General features: G+C 44.3%; 2 protein-coding genes across 2 annotated transcripts; both read left to right on the forward strand.

Moving 5' to 3' along the window:
• Positions 1-748: 748 nt before the first annotated feature.
• znf280d (zinc finger protein 280D) lies at positions 749-15,362 on the forward strand. The gene is made up of 20 exons (XM_076997319.1): positions 749-892; positions 1,705-1,866; positions 2,079-2,332; positions 3,411-3,513; positions 6,519-6,767; positions 6,901-6,975; positions 7,075-7,157; positions 7,277-7,521; positions 9,487-9,644; positions 9,959-10,059; positions 10,169-10,315; positions 11,031-11,165; positions 11,741-11,943; positions 12,056-12,193; positions 12,347-12,409; positions 12,590-12,708; positions 12,805-12,826; positions 13,912-13,936; positions 14,042-14,082; positions 14,163-15,362. Exons 2-20 carry the CDS (start codon positions 1,713-1,715, stop codon positions 14,653-14,655), a joined length of 2,808 nt encoding a protein of 935 aa, XP_076853434.1. The 5' UTR covers positions 749-892; positions 1,705-1,712; the 3' UTR covers positions 14,656-15,362.
• A 253-nt stretch (positions 15,363-15,615) lies between these two features.
• mtfmt (mitochondrial methionyl-tRNA formyltransferase) lies at positions 15,616-20,299 on the forward strand. The gene is made up of 9 exons (XM_076997413.1): positions 15,616-16,707; positions 17,509-17,709; positions 18,256-18,378; positions 18,542-18,644; positions 18,820-18,895; positions 19,003-19,094; positions 19,185-19,263; positions 19,628-19,701; positions 19,807-20,299. The coding sequence occupies exons 1-9, from the start codon at positions 16,442-16,444 to the stop codon at positions 20,002-20,004; spliced, it is 1,212 nt and encodes a 403-aa protein (XP_076853528.1). The 5' UTR covers positions 15,616-16,441; the 3' UTR covers positions 20,005-20,299.
• Positions 20,300-20,346: the final 47 nt, after the last annotated feature.

Raw genomic sequence — 20,346 nt, forward strand, 5'->3', positions numbered from 1 at the left:
TTGGGCCAGTGAGTTTGGGCTATGCTCTGAATGGGTGTTCTTTCACACTCTTTCTTTCCATTTAAGAAGTGTAAACGAGTGTATAAATATCCACCGTGCTTCATCTTATCTCTATATGTGTTTTATTTTGCTATTAGACCTTGATCGTTTTAGTGTTAACCAAATTTATCTTATTTTATTTCTTGTGATGTTTTTCCTTGAATAATTTTTCTGTGTTTATTGTGGTTTCGGGTTGTTGTACATCGTGCCTTCATATACATTTATAATTGGTATAGTCGTAATAGTAATTCATCATGAAGGAGCATGGGGTGGATGTTGATAACCAGAACAGAATCTGCAGAGGTGGTGGTGTTTGTTTGTTTGGGGGTTGGGGTGGTTTTTGTTATTGATGTATAATAAAAATGGAAAAATAAAAAACTTAATCATAAAAAATAAGAAGTGTAAACGTGACTATTAGTAGTGATAGTACTAGTATTATTAGTTGGCTTTTTAATTCCCTAATTTAAATCCCTGGCACTTATTCCCCCTGATTCTTATGACTGCTTTATGTAGAGTATGTAGACTAGCTCAGTCTAGTCCTTTGTTTTGGGATTACTGTTTGGCATTATTGTTTTGCATACTATATAAAAATGTGTTCTTATTTGTACTTATGAAATGACAAATGAAAGGTTATGCTATCATTGAAAAAAGTTCAAACGAAGCCAACGCCAAGTTGTGTGCAGGACATGACTGCTCCACTGGACCTGCCCGGTACTGTGAGCCGGGGGGGGGGGGGGGGTGATGCATCAACAAACACCGCCTCGTCTTTCCCATGAGCCTCCGGGACTCTTCATGCTAGCGTGCCTGTCCCCATTAAACCTCCGATGTGACTTGTAAACACTCGGTTTGAAAGGTAGGAGCCGGTGTCGTTATTTAAACCACCATTTCGTGCTCCGAGACGAACCGCGGCGTTACGTGCGTCGTTGGCTTTTGTTGGCCACGCAGGGAAGCTAGGCGAGCTTAGCCAGCTAAGCTAGCTGTATGTACCTAGCTAGCTAGGCTTTAGCTGTGAGGGTAGTTAGCTCGCTAGCTAGCCGACTGATGCCACACAAATATCCGGCTGTTTAAACCATCTACGGCTGTAATATCTTGTACAGATGGCGACCACATAGAGACGTTTGCCAAAACAGCACACAGAGCTAGCTAGGAAAGCTAACTAACCACCTACACTATGTATTGGCAAGCTAGCTAGCTTTATGTGGCTCGAGATAGCAACTTAGCCCGTTAGCTGGTGGTTTTGTTGTTGGTAAAATACGGGCTGCAAAGTCGTGTGTCTGATAATGCTTTAGTTAATTTATACTGTCAGTTTGTGCTGTTGCTGAGACTCTCCGACATATGTTGATGTTGGGCCTCAGAAACTCACAGTGGTGCAGTAGCCGACAGGCACGTAACAGCCATCTATTGATTCAATCACATTAGTCATGTTTTTAAAATCATTCTTAATCACCACTCGTATGGAGCAACGTTTGACCCATAACGTGTTAAAATACGAATCACGGTTCTGGTGTAGTTCTGGCCCCACTCTGAACAGACTTGCTGCACCAGGTCCCTTTGCAAACCACTCCCTCGTCACTTGAGCTATTACTGTTTGCTACATTTACGGTGAAGTTTGGCAGCCCTTCTGAATCAATACTGTGGTACTACTGACTATCATTTATGCTGCAGGTCCAACGATGTCGGAGCTATTTATGGAGTGTGAAGAAGAGGAGCTGGAGCCATGGCAAAGGGCAATACCAGAAATCAGTTTGATTGACGATGACGACGATGATGAACCCATATTTGTGGGAGAAATATGCAGCTCTAAGCCCATACCAAACAGCAGACCCAGTATGGATACTGCCATTGGAAAACATATTATATAAGAATAATAATGTGATTGAACTAAATATCAGATTAAATTTCTCTCCGTATATGTGTTTTATGTATTTCTTGTTTGTTTTAATGGCGCGATGATGCCATTTGGATAGTTTAACAAAACATCTTAAACATCTATACAGCCTAGTGTTTCCATCACGCAGCTCATTTTCATCTTGGTTCAGGTGCCGGCAGCCAGCGTAATCAGCCGAGTGCCACGTACCAGCGGGGTCCTTCGCTGACCTCCCCACAGAAGAGTGGCCAGCCACTGGTGAACTCTGCCAAACAGCCTGCGGCCCCTCAGGTGGCGGTCAGGGCCCCAGCACACTCAGCGGGTGGCTCCGTCCTCATACCCGTCAGCTCCCCTTCGGCACCCGTGCAGGCGGCACATAGGACGATAAACCCCATCTCCCCTCAGCCAATCATCATCAACAACCAGGTGCCAACCCATTGGGTCTCCCATGTGTGTCCCTCAGTATTTAGGTTTCATTTTGTTTTTACATTTTAGCTGATGACCATTTGTTTTTGAAGATAATTAAATACAATATAATATAATTTTGATTTTGAACACTTTAATTTTCTTGTGTTTCAAGGACATCGTAGCCCACAGTAGAATTTCCTTGTTAACCTTGATTGTTGACCACCATTAATAACATTTTGAGCTTTAGTCAAGTGTTGGGTCTTTGGCCTGTCCTGATGTTCTCATGACATACTGCTAATGGAAATACCATCGGATTTGATATGTTAGAGACCTGAACACGTTCAAGTGTTTCTTCATCATGAAGTAAGCCGTGTTCCTGTCAGAGCAGTTGAGAGAAGGAAAGATAGATATTTATTTATTTATGGGACACATCTGTCATCTGCTATTAAAGTTAAAGCAAAAAGATACGGCTTGTATCTGTTTACATGTAGAGAATCATCCCTCGTTTCAGAGGCGTGTACCCTCTAAAAAGTATTAAAATGTTGCCATTTTGATTTAGGCTTATTTGTCACAATTACTGTTGCATTCATTTATCCAAATGCTTGCCAAGTCCAAAGTGTTTATAAAAGTGGAAGCCATTCACATTTTTAACTGGTGCTTGTAACTGTTGTTTCATAACCAGTACACCAGCAAAGGAAAAAATGCATGATTTCATTTTTTTTTTGGCATTCTTGTGTTCAGCTTTTTAACAGTAGCATGGTAGACTAGTCCATAAATCTGGCACACTCAGGATATCTTTGAGATTTCAAAGCATCATCTGTAAGCATAATGAGCAGTTGGGCTATAGAGGTTTGACTTAATCTGAAATGCAGTATGCACTAGATTTCAGTGTAGTGCATTCTTTCAGTAGGCGACTGGGCAGTATGCATACAACCTTGGACATACAACATCCGACATTTTACCTGTGTCAAATGACGTCGGACGATCATAGTTAAATGCTCCAGTTGTCATGTCATGGTTCTTCTCTGGTGGGAACGGCAGTTACGTCACATAGAACGAGTCCTTCATGACCTGTGTCCTGTGTGTGTGTTTTCAGGGTTATATAGTGGCATCTCCACAGAATCTCCACAACAACTCGGCGTTCATCACCTCTCTTGGCTCCCAGTATCCACCAGGCACATCCTTCACTGTCCTCCCAGGTACGCCATGTTTCACGATTCAAAGTGACACGGCGATGTTGCTTTAGAGGATAAATTAGAAAAAAAAAAAGATAGAACAGCCATCACATTTGCATACAACTGCATTTCAACCATGCAAACAATATACACAGTACTGCCAAAAGTGCTCACCCATCCAAATAATTGGAATCAGGTGTTCCAATCACTTCCATGGCCACAGGTGTATAAAACCGAGCACCTACGCATGCAGACTGCTTCTACAAACATTTGTCAAACAATGGTTCACTCTCAATAGCTCGGTGAATTCCATTGTGGTTCTATGATGGCCATCTGTGCAACAACTCCAGTCGTTAAATTTCACTCTCTACTAAATATTCCGTAGTCCGCTGTCAGTGGTATTATAACATAGTGGAAACGATTGGGAACGACATCAAGTCGTTTGACGTAAAACGAGAGGGCGGGGTCAGCGGATACAGAGGCGCATAGTGAACTGTGGTCGGCAACTCTCTTCAGAGTCTGTCGATGCAGTGCTCCAAACGTCTTGCGGCCTTCGCATTAGCTCAAGAACCGAGTAGATCTTAGAATGTGTACGATGGGTTTCCATGGCTGAGCAGCTGTATCCAAGCCTTACATCACCAAGCGCAATGCAAAGTGTCGGATACAGTGGTGTAAAGCACACCGCCACTGGACTGTAGAGCGGAGATAATCTAGGGGAGATTATGGTGTGGGGTCGTTTAGTTTGGTGGAGGGGGGATTATGGTGCAGGATTGTTTAGTTTGGTGGAGGAGGGGGATTATGGTGCAGGATTGTTTAGTTTGGTGGAGGGGGGATTATGGTGCAGGATTGTTTAGTTTGGTGGAGGGGGGATTATGGTGCAGGATTGTTTAGTTTGGTGGAGGGGGGATTATGGTGCAGGATTGTTTAGTTTGGTGGAGGAGGGGGATTATGGTGCAGGATTGTTTAGTTTGGTGGAGGGGGGATTATGGTGTGGGGTTGTTTAGTTTGGTGGAGGGGGGATTATGGTGTGGGGTCGTTTAGTTTGGTGGAGGGGGGATTATGGTGTGGGGTTGTTTAGTTTGGTGGAGGGGGGATTATGGTGCAGGATTGTTTAGTTTGGTGGAGGGGGGATTATGGTGCAGGATTGTTTAGTTTGGTGGAGGGGGGATTATGGTGCAGGATTGTTTAGTTTGGTGGAGGGGGGATTATGGTGTGGGGTTGTTTAGTTTGGTGGAGGGGGGATTATGGTGCAGGATTGTTTAGTTTGGTGGAGGGGGGATTATGGTGTGGGGTTGTTTAGTTTGGTGGAGGGGGGATTATGGTGCAGGATTGTTTAGTTTGGTGGAGGGGGGATTATGGTGTGGGGTTGTTTAGTTTGGTGGAGGGGGGATTATGGTGCAGGATTGTTTAGTTTGGTGGAGGGGGGATTATGGTGTGGGGTTGTTTAGTTTGGTGGAGGGGGGATTATGGTGCAGGATTGTTTAGTTTGGTGGAGGGGGGATTATGGTGTGGGGTCGTTTAGTTTGGTGGAGGGGGGATTATGGTGTGGGGTTGTTTTTCAGGAGTTGGGCTCGGCCCCTTGGTTCCAGTGAGAGGAACTCTTAATACTTTAGCATACTAAGATATTTTGGACAGTTTCATGTTTCAACCTTGTGGGAACAGTTTGGAGATGGCACCTTCCTATTCCAACACGACTGTGCACCAGTGCACAAAGCAAGGTCCATAGAACTTGACTGGTTGAGTCCTGGCCTCAACCCAACAGAACACCTTTGGTATTAATTAGAGTGGAGACTGTGAGCCAGGCCTTCTCATCCAACTTCAGTGTCTGACCTCACAAATGTGCTTCAGGAAGAATGCACAAAAAATCCCATAAACACTCCTAAACCTTGTGGAGAGAAAAGCTGAAGCTGTTATCGTCGCAAAGGGTGGGCCGACATCATATTAAACCCTATGGATTAAGAATGGAATCTCGAGTTCATCTAAGGGCAAAGGCACACGAGTGAATATTTTTGACAATATACTATATGTGGCTGAAGAAAATGAAGTAGTGGATCCTGTCGCTGTTCTAAAAAAAAAAACTTGGTCTTTTTTTTCTTTTCTTTACTCCTTGTTAAAATAGCAGCAGCAGTTTCATAATGAGTGAACCAGTAGAAATGATCAAAAAGTACTTTAAATAAATATCTCAAAGCTTCACTAGCAGATGAAGAGATTTTTTTCTCATTTGAAGTTCTCTTTTTTTTCTTTCTTAATATATCTAAAGAGATAAGATTTTTTTTTACATGGAAATGACATTCCGTCTTAAAGCTTAAAGTCCTGTTTACTTTAAGAGGAGCCGAAGGCCGAGGACACAAACCTCACGTCTTATTCTCTTAGTTAAGTTACAGTATTTTGTGGGCCGTATCTTTCCTCCCCCCATAATGTAGCCCCTCCCACTGCCCCTCCCACTCTGCACACAGTCAGGCTGGCCGTGCTTATGCAGAGCAGGGGGAATGCTCCCTGGTGTAATTTGACAAGTGAGTCGCATGTGTTCAGTTCTTCATTATCTGCACATGAGATCTGCATCCATCTGTTGAAAGAAAGCCCTGGCCCGTGATTGGAGGAAATGGACCGTGGCGTTCTGAAATATAAGGGAACACGAGCTTGGGCCCAGACTTTTCCTGTTGTTCGGTCATACTCTTGAGACCGGAGTGTCAGAGTGACAGTCTAACTGTGAAGCAAGTGGCTCTGTTAAACAAATGTTTAAATTTGTATGGTGGTTTTTTTTTGTTGTTTTTTATTGCTATTATTGAGTATTTGAAGGCAGTGTGTAATGCAAAGTTTCCCTACTCTGGTCCTGAAAACTTTGCCGGCCTGCAGAGTGTAGCGGCAGCACTAATCCACCACACACGATCCATTTGGTCAAGACCTTCAGTAGCATTTGAATATTGGAGCCACATGTGGCTCTTGGAAGACTAGGGTTAGGTAGCCCTGGTTTGAAGCCTAACTAACGGCATCCTGTCTCTCTGTCCATCATAACCCATGCTGAACAGCCGGTCAGCAGATGGGGCAGCAGGTCAGCGCCCAACCCAAGCCGTCGCCCGGCGTCATCCACAGGCCCCAGGTGCAGCTGATCCAGAACAACGTGGTGACCCTGTCCAACGTGCAGGGCCCAGCAGACATCTCAGCCCAGCACCGATCCGGTCCCGTCCCCCAGGGTATCCAGCACAGCCATCAGAGCAAGCACGCCGTGGGCCCCTCCAAACAGATGACTCCCACCCTGCAGGCTGTGAACAACCGGGGTGTGTATGTGTGTGTGTGTGTGTGTGTGCGCACATGCGTATGTGTGCCAGAGCACTTGTGTGTATGATAAATTTATGAACATGATTTGTGGTAAAGGTAGCCATTCTGATTCATTACGTCCTGGCCACACAGATAACGGCAAAATGAAACGCACGGCTTTGCCCGACTCGAACAACGGCACCAACAAAAGAACCAGAATCGACACAGGTAGCCTCCACGTTCAGCCAGTATGTAGTGATCTCTGGACTGTGCAGGGTGCTGTCGGTCCAATACTTTCACAAAGAGATCTTGGCTTTTTCGCTCCAGAGAACGAGACGCCCCTGAGTCGGAGGTGCCCGAAATGTCACGTTCATTTCAACTTGATGGATCCGTTAAAAAGCCACATGAGGGTAAGCTTGCCGCACTCGGCCCACGCGTTTCGTAACTCGCTATTTACCGTCCGACGCGCTGTGCGGAGCGCGTTTCTCTCACCTCTGACCTTTGTTCCGTCTTCCAACTCCCGTCCCAGTCCTGCTGTCCTTATTTGCTGGAGACCATCTTCCCGTCGACCTCGAAGCCGGACCGTGCCGGGGCGGCGGCGGTACCGTCGTCACCGGCGCGCGTGTACGACGTGGAGCGAGGCAAGCTCATCATGCTCGTGTCCGACTTCTACTACGGCAAGTGTGAGGGGGACACGTCGGCCGGCCGGGAGCAGAAGTCCAACGCTACCTTCAAGTGCAACAGCTGTCTGAAAACGCTAAAGAACAACATCAGGTACCACGTGTCCCGCGTCCCACGTGCAGGATAGCATATTTTTGCAATGTTGTTAGTCACAGAACGTGAATTCATTACAGTCACGAGGTGATTCTAAATCTTGGGCCTGGAGGGGAATGTGTAGTGTAGCACAGAGTCCGTAGTAGAGCGGGTCTGTGGTTCTGTATGAGGTCTGGCAGTGTGTACTTTATCTACTCTTGAATGGAGAGCCTTTAGCATCAGGAGATCGATCTCACGGGGAGCGAACAACACAGACAGTGGAGAGGAGAAGGTGAAGAAACAGAGACAGTGACTGAGAGGAAGAGGGGGAATTCAGCCTCTCTGAACACCCCCCCCCCCCCAACTCTAGATGGATGGCATTATCACCCCTCTGGCTCCAAGACACCCCCCCCCCCCCCCCCACGCACCCAAACACGGTCCTGGGATGAAAAATGGCGGGTGGTTTGGCTGGTGCAAGACGTGTTGGTGTGATTAAATGACTCCGCTCTGGCTCGGCGTGAGAAAAGCCTCGCTAAGCTCATTTTAATGGGGAGACGCGTTTGCGGAGCGCCCCGAGATCTGGCAACCGGGGTCATGGCTCGCCCAGCTAACAATCCCTATTAGGGGAGCTGAAGCAGCAGAACTATGGAGCCTGAAAAATAGGGCAGGATGGGGGGGGGGCAGGAGCGGTCCGTCATTAACAGAACCAAAAAAAACACCCTTGGCATAATTGCAGGCATTATAATGGCTATTATGCATGCTTAGAAAGTGAAGTGAAGGAGAATGATTGGTAATTTATCTTGGGAAAACCTTTGGGAGCCTGCGATGCTGCTTTGACACACATTGAGGCCATGAGGTGTTTTATTTATTTACACCCCCCCCCCCCCTTCCAATCTCACGTATATTGGAGTTTGTATATTTGGTTGGTTATGTTTAACAGTGTGTGACCTTTATTCCCAGATGTGTGTGGAGGTTAGCTGGCTCCTGCAGTTTGTTCTATTTGTGGTTCATTTGTTCTGGTGGACAAGTTTGATTTATTGAGGATTAGGGCCCGTGTCTTAATGTGTCTAAACGGCCTGTTGTCTTACCCATAAAATGTGACCCGTTTTGTGAAATAGGACATGCTTGGATTGAACGTGTGAATGTGTAGTTTCCGAGGGCGTTGTGTGTCTATTTTGAGTGAGTCTTGGGGTTGGGGGGGGGGGGTGTTTTGAAAGATCAGCTGCTTTTGTAGTGGTTTACCTGCGTGAATGACACTCATCTGCATAACACACACACTTCCGCTCACATCAAAGCTTCTCCTGTCTGGGTGAGCGGGGTGCCACTCCTGCACTCTGCTCCTGCACTCTGCTCCTGCACTCTGCTCCTGCAGGTGCCGCTCTTGCACTCTCCTGTCGCTCCTGGCCCCCGCGCACACCACACACACATGTGGACGCTGGCGTCTACCTCACGTTAATGTGGAAGCCTCCAGGTGTCCCTGGTGGTGTCACTCTTCTGGGACTTCTCGGTCTGTCCCCTCCTCCTGAACCGTTCGCTGTGCTCATCCATCTCTGGCTCTTGGTCTTGCACTTTTGCTGCTTTTTCCTGCTTTCTCTGTGTCACTATTTTTGACTCACTCCTCATGGCCTTCCCTGTCTTCTCTCTGTCTCTCTCCCTCTGTCTCTCTCTCTTCTGTTTCTGTGTAGTTCATTTAAGACAGCTTTATTGGCATTATTGTATGTAGTACAGTGTTTACAAAGCATGGGAAATGCCATTTAAAAATATCTCATATATTAATATATATTTTAAAGGTTTAGTAATAGTAACATAGTAATAAACGCTTGTAAAAAAAAAACTATTAGTACTACTGCCACTGCTACTAATGTTTATACCAATCATCGTAACAGTAATGATAGTTATAATAATAGTAGTAGTAGGTACGCATCAGTAACAGTATTAATGGCGTATAGCAGGCCATTAAGTCTCTCTGCGCCTGCTCTCTCGCAGGTTCATGAATCACATGAAGCATCACTTGGAGTTGGAGAAGCAGAACAGTGAGAGCTGGGAGAGTCACACCACGTGTCAGCACTGCTACCGCCAGTACTCCACACCCTTCCAGCTGCAGTGTCACATCGAGAGCGCACACAGCCCCTACGAGTCCACCAGTACGCCAGCCCGCCCCCCCACACCTCCACAACTCACTGCCGTATTTCTATAACGTCTCCTAGCCGGTTAGACGCCCCCCTCCGGCTCCGTATTTACCAATATACAGCTTGCAATTAGGCAATTAGGTGCCTAGAAAACTGTCCAAGGCATTTATCCTTGACCTGAGACTGCTGCCAGATGGGATGGGGGTAATATGATATGGTTTTTTCACACGTGTGTGTGTGTGTGTGTGTGTGTGTGTGTGTGTGTGTGTGTGTGTGTGTGTGTGTGTGTGTGTGTGTGTGGACCTCTGTTTTCCTCTTTTGTCTTCCAGCTAATTGTAAGATCTGTGAGTTGGCCTTTGAGACGGAGCAAGTCCTCCTGGAGCACATGAAGGACAATCACAAACCCGGAGAGATGCCGTACGGTTGCCAGGTAATGCCCACTGCCCCCCTCTCTTTGTCTCATGTCCCATTACAGCCTGGTCCCTTAACTCCCCCCCCAACCCCCCAACCCCCGTATCACTTCTCCTCTCTCTGCACAGGTGTGCAACTACAGGTCATCATTCTTCTCTGACGTGGAGAACCATTTCCGCTCGGTCCACGAGAACACTAAAGACCTCCTGTGTCCCTTCTGCCTTAAAGTCCTCCGCAGTGCACACATGTACATGCAACACTACATGAAACACCAGGTGAGGCCCTCCTGCCAGTCTGAAGGGTGATTGAACACCAGCAACATGGCAGCGTTGCTAATGACTAGTTTTGGCAATTTATGCGAAGCTTTTATTCACTTATTCATTTATTCACTCATACATTTAACAAGCATTTTCCACTTATCCAGATTTATTGAGGTGCGTTTATTGTTCGCGTTCTGCCGTGTTGCGGTTACGTGCATGTACGTCGGAGGGTGAGTCATGAGAGGGCTCAGAACGTGAAGAGCCCTCATCTGTCAGTCTGCCTCTGTACTGGGGGGGGGGGGGGGGGGGGGGGGGGGGGGGGGTTGAGAGGCTACGCGGCTGAAGTCAGCAGAACGAGAAAGCCGCTTGCGAGTTGCCCCGTTCGCGCTCGCACACTCACGCAGCTTGGATTGATTTGGCTGTCTTGTCGAACACCTTGGTGTAATACATAACGGTCCGACAGCGTAGGCTGACTCTCACCGGCCTTAAGGGGCTCTCCCTGGCAACAGGAAACCAGACCAACCAGGGACCATTTCAGCTAGTTCTCAAATCTGGCTGGAGACAAAAATAACGGTGACTGTGGTAATCTGGGTCAGAGAGATAATCTACAGGTTAAACTAACTAGCATCTGTATGATTAAGATGAACGACGCTGACTCGGATTTTACATGTAAAAATGTATGTGTATGTGTATTTGTGTATTTATATGTGTTGTTTATATGTTTATGCAGAAAAAGGGAATTCAGCGCTGTGGAAAGTGTCGATTGAATTTTCTCACCTACAAGGAGAAGGTGGAACACAAGACACTATACCATAGAACTTATAAGAAACCAAGAAGCCTCGAAGGTCTGCCTCCAGGAACCAAGGTATGACTCCGCCCACTTCCGCTTTTAGTACCCAACATTTGGAAAAATTGAGCACTGAATTCTCTAAACATACTTTGTTTTTAATAAGAGAAATTACCAGGATTGTGGTTGATTACTAAGCTGAGCTCTTCGCGAAACACTTCTGTGTGGAACAATGAGTTTACACAGGTTTCTCTTTGCCCCAGATAGTCAGCCAAGACACATTTGGTCATCATTCACCTCACACAGTACTGTGGATATGAGCTTCCATTGCTTGATAGAGTCTTGTAGCTTCAGTATAAAACTAAAGGAAAATTTGGATACCAAACATAGACTACCTAGTTAAATTTATCTAGAAGCTAGTAAAAAAATATATATATATAGCTTCTTGAAAATAACTCAAAACAACATAAAAGCCTTTGTCTTATTGTCTTGTTGGGATGGGATCCAAACTAATGGAAAAATATGTATGGGGTATTATCATGCACTTTGAGTTAATAACGTTTGTAGTTGTCTGGATTTGCGTGATGGTGACGATGTCGTCACTAAGTCTCTTCATGTTCACTGCGGGATTTTTATTTGTTTTTCTCCTCCAGGTGACGATTCGCGCTTCACTCACAGGAGGATCTGCCATGTCTCCCAACACCGCTAGCAAGTCGTTTGTCAACCTTGTGCCCACGAGTCCTGAGACAACCCGACCAGTGGCTCACAAGTCCAGCTCCAGCATGGGGAGGGCAAAAGCCAACCAGGCCAACAGGAGCCGCAACTCCGCCCACAACAGTGAGCTCAAAGGCTTGAAGTGAGTCCCTGTTTGTCTTATTGACGCAGCTGCTTATTTTACAGATTTCAGATTTTTTCTTTAGGAGTATTTTTACATGTGCGTGCCACGTTTCATCTTGTTCCCCTCACAGGCTTTCTGGAGTACACAAATGTACCGAGTGTCTACAGGAAGTCACTGACCCTTACGTTCATTATCCCCTGGCGCTGAAATGTTCTGTATGCAAGTATCGGACAAGCTGTCAGAAATCTTTTGGGCAGCACATGGTGAGGTAAAGACGGGTCACGTATGAACTTGTGAGCACAGTTCCAAGTGTGAAGGTTTAAAAAATATATATATTTTTGAATAAAAATTTATCAGAACAGAAATGGTTCCGGCAAACGCCAGCATGTCCCAATGCTTGTCTGTCTGTAAACCCATGAAGGTTCCATAGCAGCTCCTCCAAACTGAGATTGAACAAGGTGAAGAAACCTCTACGTGGCGTGAGGTGGGTATTCGGGCCTCATCCCTCCCAGTGTCAACTTCCACATTGCATAATCAATTAAATATCATGTTAAATAGAAAAATAAATGTAAATATCAAAGCTCTTTTCACCCTCTTTTGATTTCACGTCTTGATTATGGTGTGTCATGTCTGTGTCTGATATGATGTGATCTTGGGGTTATAGGAGTCTGACTCTCGTTTGTCTAAACTGCGACTTCCTGGCCGGCGCCTCCGATGCCGACCGCATGTGTGAGCACCTCCTCAGCAGGCCCAACCACACCTGCCAGATCATTTTGGAGACAGGTACCCAACACGCTGCTCCACTGAGCCCTCTCCACGCCGTACCTTCAGCTTTTCTGTCACAGCCACACCCATGTTTCTCTCTCTTTCCACCCGCAGATTCAGAGGCATCGATGGATAGGTAAGCCATTTTGATGATCGCTCGCTTTGCCATGACGGGGCCGTTACGTGCTGAACGTGACTACTTGCACTGTGCTGCCTTTCTGAAGAACATTAAGTGGACCGTGTAGGGCTGTGAGGACGCAGAGAGTCTCGGAGAGCAAAGAGCACTCACCAAGTTTCTGACCTTTTTGCCTGCCTTGATTTATTTATTGCAAATTTGTTGCACCTTATTGTCGCTTTTTGTTTTGCAAGGCGATGGTTGTTCTTTTGAGGATTGCCTGTTCCATGTTCAGACTCTCCCTGGAACTGCATGATGTATTGGGTGGCAATGACACCAGCAGTTTGGTGCTTTTGTTAAATGTGGAGGGCAGAGATGTAAAGGGAAGAGGGTAAAAATAGACGGGGTGCCTCACCTTCAACTCATCTAGACAAATCACTTTTTTGTGATGAAATACACGAGTAAATTCCAACTCTCTGACCCACGAAATGTTATAAAATATCATTCATTGTGAGAAATCGTTGCTAATTTCATTAGTCTAATTTGTGTGCACATTAAGTCACTGTAAATTAGGGCTGTAGTTCTGGCCTTAATTAAAGCAGGGAAACACACTGTAATTAATGTGCACCAGAGAGAGAAAGAGAGGTCTTCAAGAGTCACGGTAAAGTATTACAAGAGAGGGTGTAAGAAAACATACACTACTTCTGTTCTGATTGGTTCAAAGTTCCCCAAGAGACTGTCAGTAATGCACATGTGAGCTATTGTTCTGTGATTTTAATTTTTTTTTTTTAAATAAATGCTGATTTCTGGGTTTTCTAAACTAGACAATATTTTTACCATTTTACCTCTCAAATGTATTTAGGTTGCGAAGGAAATGTGGTCAATTTTCCTAAATGTTGATATCCTTGGGTTGACCTTCCAAAAATGAAGGGAAAACACCAGAGGACAGCTCTGAGTCAAGGTGGCTGGAGCCTTGAGCAGGAACATGCAGTTGGTTCCTCTGTTAGAGCAGGAATAGCAGTTCCCATGAAGAAGGGACTTGATAGTATTGTAACAGCTAAAAAAAAAAACAAGTCTTTGTTTTTGTGTTCTCCCTCTAAATTTAGCTGTACCCTCGCCGACACTGCTACGGTAAACATGCTAATTATTTCATTTTATTATACACTTTAATTGTTTCAAGCTTGTCTTGGTGCCTTTTTCTCCACACCTGCTAAATCCTCCAACTTTCTCCAATAGGTCGAGACCCAAAGTGCGGTAGAAGTGGCCTGTTCTGACCGGTAAGACTATTCCTTTCTCGGCATATGAATATTTATTAATGTCTTCATTCCAATAACCTGTCTTTTTTTCTGTGGTTTAGTTCGGTTGGAACCACAGATTTCTCCTCACAAGTGTTCCCCATGAAATCGGAGCCGAGTGAGGTCGAATCTCTCAGCATTGTTAAAGTGTGGAGCGAAGGCCCCGTGGTTCAGCCGACCCTCCAAGACCCGGAGGACGAGCCGGCGACGGAGACCGGGAGTGCGGAGCCTGTGGCTGAGGGCAGCCGCGAGGACACCGTCTCGCCTGTCCCGTGTGTGGAGGAAGAGGCGGAGGCGGCTCCGAGTCCCTCCTGCCCCCCCAAGGAGGACGAAGGGCGAGTCACGGCCGACGACTTCCTGAATAAAACGGACATAACGGAGCGTGTGAGCGTGGACTCGCCACTTGAGCCTCTCACGCCCTCCAAGGACTTGGAGCGAGACGCGGCGGAGGACGCACTGGAGACGAAGGAAGACGACTCGCCGGACCACAAAATGGACGCCGGCGAGGAGCTTTGTGCGACCGATAACCCTCTAGAACCTTCCGTATCAGAGTAGACTCGAACCAGGACCCTCCCGGGAGCCCTGGCTTCACTGTTACACAACCCCCCTTATTTTTAAAACAACGAAAACAAAACAAGGTGCATTAAACAAGCTGACTGTTGTTACTTAATGCAAGACTTAAGTGATCGAGACCGTTCGCCCATCCGAACTTTTATTTCCCCCTGGGTCAGTGTCGAGATGTAATCATCTGGTTGTGATCAAATATAAGCTTGACTGTGTTACTGTATTTTCAATACAAAGTATTGCCTTCCCTCAAGAATGATCTGTTTCTGGAGTAAACAGAAAGACTGAGAAACCTTTGGAGTCATCTAATGTAAACCTTTTTGCTTGCCCTATTATCCCAGTCATGTTTTGGACATTTTAGTATCGTTAATATAGGAAAGTTGGCACAAAATAAACGTAAAGCTAGCGTTTTAGATGAGAATGTGGCCGATTGAGTGTATAGTATATTGCATTGTACATTGTACTTGACCGATAAAGAACTCCTCTCAAAAAGGACCCTCTTTGCTTTACTGTTGTTTTCAATTTAAGATATTATTTTGTACGCTTATTTCGAGTAGGAACCTTTTTCAAAATGTAGATTCTTTCAATGGTTTCTTATCATAGCCATTCTCACTCTCGTGTGAACCGGTTAAATGGATTTTAGAGGTAAGGCTCCATATATAATGTCAAATAAACTTGACCATCTTCATTTTACACGACTTAACGCGTTTGGTGGTGGTGTTAACTCGCATCCATCTGTCACGTTTTGGGGAATAAGGCTGATCAGATGCACTCAGTTCAAGTGAATTTGTACAGGATACGATGTTGATTTGAAAACGAAACCTACATATGAACATCTAAACGTTAATTACATTAGCATAAGCAGTCACAGCTGCAGTCTTCAATGTTATGAAATTCCTGATTGCAGCTTTAAATGCTGACCACGAACATCACTACTCGAAAATAATTAGGGAGAACGAATTTGAAGTGATTTAGTTCCTGTGTTCTTGTTAATGTTCATTTCTGTTTCCACTTTTGCGTTCAACACATTTATCAACTAAGCTGAAAGCGATTCTGACAAGGATGCGTGAAAACGCTGTCCGGGCGCAACATCAGTTTCATTATGCGGAATAATTTATAACAAATGTATTCTTGTTTTAAACGTTTCCAAACGTTTTTTGCTAGTTCTGCGTAGTTTTGCTAGTTTTTTACTTAAACTTCCTCCAACGTTCATAAAGACGGTTGTGTGTGGGTTTTAATACGTGCGCCATCTTGTGCAATGTTTGGAAAGCGCATTCTGTGCCTACAAACCGGTACGGGTTAAAGCATAGACTATGTATAGACAGTCTATGCATAGTTCAAAGCCATGTGGGGCAGTTTGTCGGTGCTTAAAGTGGTTTTAAAAAGCAACAATATATAAAAGCAAATCACCATTACTGTTTCTTGACTTGCTCGATATCATAGCTAGTTTAACTTATTTGGGAAATATCTATGTTCCCGGTCCCTTCCGCTGGTACTTCTGGAAATTTAGGAAGGGAACTGCAGATGGCGTTTGATTTTTTTTATCATGACCCATGTAGTCATGTGTAGTCATCAATATGAAAATTATGGCAACGCCACTGTGGTGATTTTCCCATCATATTCAGTAGGCGCACGTTACAGGAAGTGACGTATTTGGGAAGATGGCGGCGCGCACATAGTCAAGATGCCTGATGTACGCTGATGTGTTTTCTATATACATACAGCGTTCGCATATGTTACTAGCTGCAATGTAAAAGTCGAACGACAACAACTTTTAATGATGTGGCATTTATTTAATTTGAATGCCGTTGACCGTGGTCATTCGTTGTTACGAGGACTTTGTCGGAATTGCATCAAAGACAAGTTGGTGGCATGTTGTGGTCAAAGTCATGCCCATCGAAATAAAGGCTCAGATATGTGTTGGCACGTTTGTAGATCGTTAGTTATACAGACACGCTGCTTCTCCAAACCACCCTGGAGAATCTTGTTCTTTGGCACTGACGATTTTGCTGTGGAGTCACTGAAACGGCTCTATACATCTCGGTAAGCAAGTGTGCTGTTGTATGTAATGAGCTTTAAAGAAATATTTGAGTTGATCAAGGATGACAAGAGCATTTACAAAGAGATTGTGTTTGATAGTTCCTGAGTTTGAGCAGCAGCAGGGAAAGAATTGTCACCCACGCTGGCAAACCACGAAGAGATGTGAAGGCTAGAAGGAGAATGTTCTACTTATCTGGGAGACAACAGGAAGCCAGTGCAGCTGCTGAGTCCAGATGTGTGCAGTATATTTGGTAGAAGTAAAGACTTTAATTGCTGAGTTGGCTGTACTGAAGACAGTTGATCAAATTGGTAGGGAGACTGTTTAAAAAAGAGAGTTACAGTAATCAGTACTGGTCAAAAAGAAAATGAAGCCATGGGAGGAAGACATTCAGTTTTGGTGAGTGACTTGATATGGGACTCAGAAGGAGAGTCAAAGACAACCAAGATTTTAATAACTTGAGCTTCGGTGTCAACAGTGAGGTCTGAGAAATGGGAAAGCAGCAATATAGTCCACCCAGTAAAACTTGTTTCATCAGCACTGACTTTGAAGAATTTATTGTGCAATCAGTATTTGAGGTTTATGATAAATGAACTCAGTGCCTGGGGAGAAGAAGGGAAGCAATACTAATGTAAATCTGAATATCATCAGTGTAACAAAGAAATTGATGGAGTAATATATAAATGGGTAAAAGTGAAAGTGAACCCCTGGGTACACCTTAAACAGCAGGGGCAGTGAATGGTTTGTGTGTACCTATTGTTGTCTGTTAGTACAATATGACTTGTGTATATTTTTTCACTTTCTAGAGAAGACAGAGGTGATGCAGTAGTGGAGTCACTTGAGGTTGTCACGATGTCCAATAGTGTTCCTGTTCGAAAGTTTGCTGACCAGCACAAACTTCGGGCCCACGACTGGCCAAAAGTGGACTTCAGTCGGCAGTTTGATGTAGGTGTGGTGGTTTCATTTGGCTGCCTGCTTCAAGAGAGTGTTATCAACAAATTTCCACAGTAAGCACTCGTTAAATTCAACAAGTGGTCCCAAGGCCTCAAATCTCACAAAGTATGTTACCTTAAAGGATAATGCATAAAGGATAAAGCTGTTGTAATGGCTAAATAAGAGATTATGTCAGCTCTTGGTTTGAATGTTGTTTTTGATTTGTTGCCCTGCACTTAACCTGCCCTTCAGTAGGTAAGCCATGCAGCATCAAGTTGGCATGGTGATGTGACTAGGTAAAAACTTGTCCAGATTGTCATGTAGAAAATTCAGACTTTGTTCAAGCTAAACTTAAGTTAGTTCTGTACTACTTTGTGAGACGTGGCACTGGGAATATTTCATAATGCAAGATTTCTTACAAAGCCGGATAACTGTGCTGTGTCATCCACAAACCTGTCAGATCTGGAACATGGACTCTGGGTTTTACTCTGTACAGTTATCCAAGTAGCTATAAGCATGTTTTGTGAAATGCTCCCCTGGTTTGGTCCTTGTGTGTTTTGTTTTGACACAGCGTACACAAATGAGTCAGTTGATGTTGATCACCTTTTTTGTTGTTTCAGTGGAATCCTCAACGTACATCCTAGTCTGTTGCCACGGTGGCGAGGTCCCGCCCCTGTCTTTCACACCATCCTGCATGGTGACAAACTCACCGGAGTTACCATCATGCAGATTAGGCCATCAAGGTAGATGCAACACTGCTGATATTGTGGATAGTTACCCCCAAAAGATTAAACAATTTTCACACTTGTGTAGGGTACACAGCATTGTTTTTCTCTGCTTCATAATAATTTTTTTTTTCATTTTATTGTTTGTTCTGTTTTTATTTATGTACTTTCTTTGTTACAGATTTGATGTAGGTCCAGTACTCTGTCAAGAGCTTTTCCAAGTTCCTGAAAATTGCTCTGCTGATAAACTGGGAGCTTCTTTGTCTGTTCTGGGAGCTGAGCTGGTAAACGCTGCTGTTCTATAGGTTGCTCCTGAATACACAGGAATGATACTTGATCTCTTGTTTTGTTCAACTTTCAATAAGTTATGTACGCCTTGAAAACAAATTGTTGATTTGAATTGGTGAGAAAAAAAGATCCCTTTTTTGAAAAAGAAAAACCCTTTGCTACCTTCCACAGCTAATAGACACACTGAAAAATCTACCTGAGAGAATAGCAAACCGAAAGGAACAGGCCAAAGAAGGTGCAACATTTGGTGAGATCCCCATCTTTCATAAAGTCATTTAGGTTTGTTTTTATGTATTCTGCAATTATCTACACATGTAATCCCTCATATTAAAATATTTAATGGTTCTTCACCAGCTCCCAAAATTAGCAGTTCCAGGAGTTGGTTGGTTTGGGAAGAACAGACTTGTGACCAGATCGGTCGGCTGTTTCTTGCTATAGGATTCCGGGTAAGACTTTTACAGAGGTCAAATACTTAAACTGTGTAGTGGATTTGATTCTTTTTTTTCAACAATGTGTGTTCATTTCTTCATGATCAGTTTCCTCTGAGAACCATTTGGATGGACAGGACAGTGAAACTTCTAGACTTTGTTGGTAAATGCAACATGCCATTGACGGGTAAGGTGTATTTTTATTATATATCATGAAGTGTTTCCTCAGCTGTTTTCTGAGCATTGTTACCTGCCCTACATGTCCTGTGCCATGCAGCTTGTGTATGAGAGCTCATAACATGCATGTTGCAGTGTGTTCTGATTACACAATGGTGAATTAAAACAATGACCCTAGCCTATTCTGAACATGCACTAACATTTTCGGAGTTGTGGAGCTACGTATTTACGTTTTTGCATTACCGTTACACTTTCCCCAAATAAAATGTTGATAGTTGATACTCATTAAGGGAAATGCAATTGCCAGAAATATATTTGCCTTAGCTCAGTGCTCTAAGTGAGATTATTTTGTATTGTCTTGTTTTTTTTTCCAGAAAACCAGTATGCTACTGCCCCAGGGTCCATCCATTATGATAAGGAATCCAACACATTGCTAGTCTGTTGCAAGGTAATGTGCACTTGCCATGATATTTACACATCTGGCGTCATTAAATATCATAGTACTGTGTACATTTTGAAAGATATTTTTTGTGTGATCTGCTCCCCTCCCCAGGATGGTTGGGTTGGATTCAAAACCATCAAGTTAAAGAAAAGATTGTCAGCTGCTGATTTCTTTAATGGATATCTCCACCAGAGTCTCCAGAAGAACTCGCCTTTCCCAAACAGCTGCCGGTTTCAGAGCTACAGACCCCAACATTTTGCCAAAGGACAGAATACTAAACCACTGCTGCTGAATATGACAATCCATTAAACAGCTGTGACTACAACTGAGAAGCTGTTCATTGATGTATATGTTTTAACAGTACTTCAGTGTTTAAGACAGATGTATTTGCTGTATATTATTGTACAGTACTGACTCACTGTTGTAAAATGACAGCGTGGTATGTATATATCAGTGTAATTAATGTAATGACATTTCCTTTTGAATGTATGATTTTATGCTTATTGAACAGTAATATGCTGAAACTGGGTCAGAGGTTTTCTTCAGTGTACACCTTCCCTTTGTTTTGGCTAATTGCTCTACAGTACTGATGTGTAAACTTGCACTTTGGTAACTGCAAACTGGGTTTTTGTGGTTCTGCAAGATCATGTT

This window comes from Brachyhypopomus gauderio, chromosome 1 (genome assembly GCF_052324685.1).
Source record: "Brachyhypopomus gauderio isolate BG-103 chromosome 1, BGAUD_0.2, whole genome shotgun sequence".
Classification (NCBI taxonomy): Eukaryota; Metazoa; Chordata; class Actinopteri; order Gymnotiformes; family Hypopomidae; genus Brachyhypopomus; species Brachyhypopomus gauderio.

Bases quoted from the DNA above. Each gene is read 5' to 3' on its own strand.
- znf280d (XM_076997319.1), top strand. From the start codon at position 1,713: ATGTCGGAGCTATTTATGGAGTGTGAAGAAGAGGAGCTGGAGCCATGG. The intron at 1,867-2,078 runs GTATGGATACTG...ATCTTGGTTCAG, and splicing joins CATACCAAACAGCAGACCCA to GTGCCGGCAGCCAGCGTAAT. The intron at 13,937-14,041 runs GTAAACATGCTA...TTTCTCCAATAG, and splicing joins CCCTCGCCGACACTGCTACG to GTCGAGACCCAAAGTGCGGT.
- mtfmt (XM_076997413.1), top strand. From the start codon at position 16,442: ATGATGTGGCATTTATTTAATTTGAATGCCGTTGACCGTGGTCATTCG. The intron at 17,710-18,255 runs GTAAGCACTCGT...TTGTTGTTTCAG, and splicing joins GTTATCAACAAATTTCCACA to TGGAATCCTCAACGTACATC. The intron at 18,645-18,819 runs GTAAACGCTGCT...TACCTTCCACAG, and splicing joins CTGTTCTGGGAGCTGAGCTG to CTAATAGACACACTGAAAAA.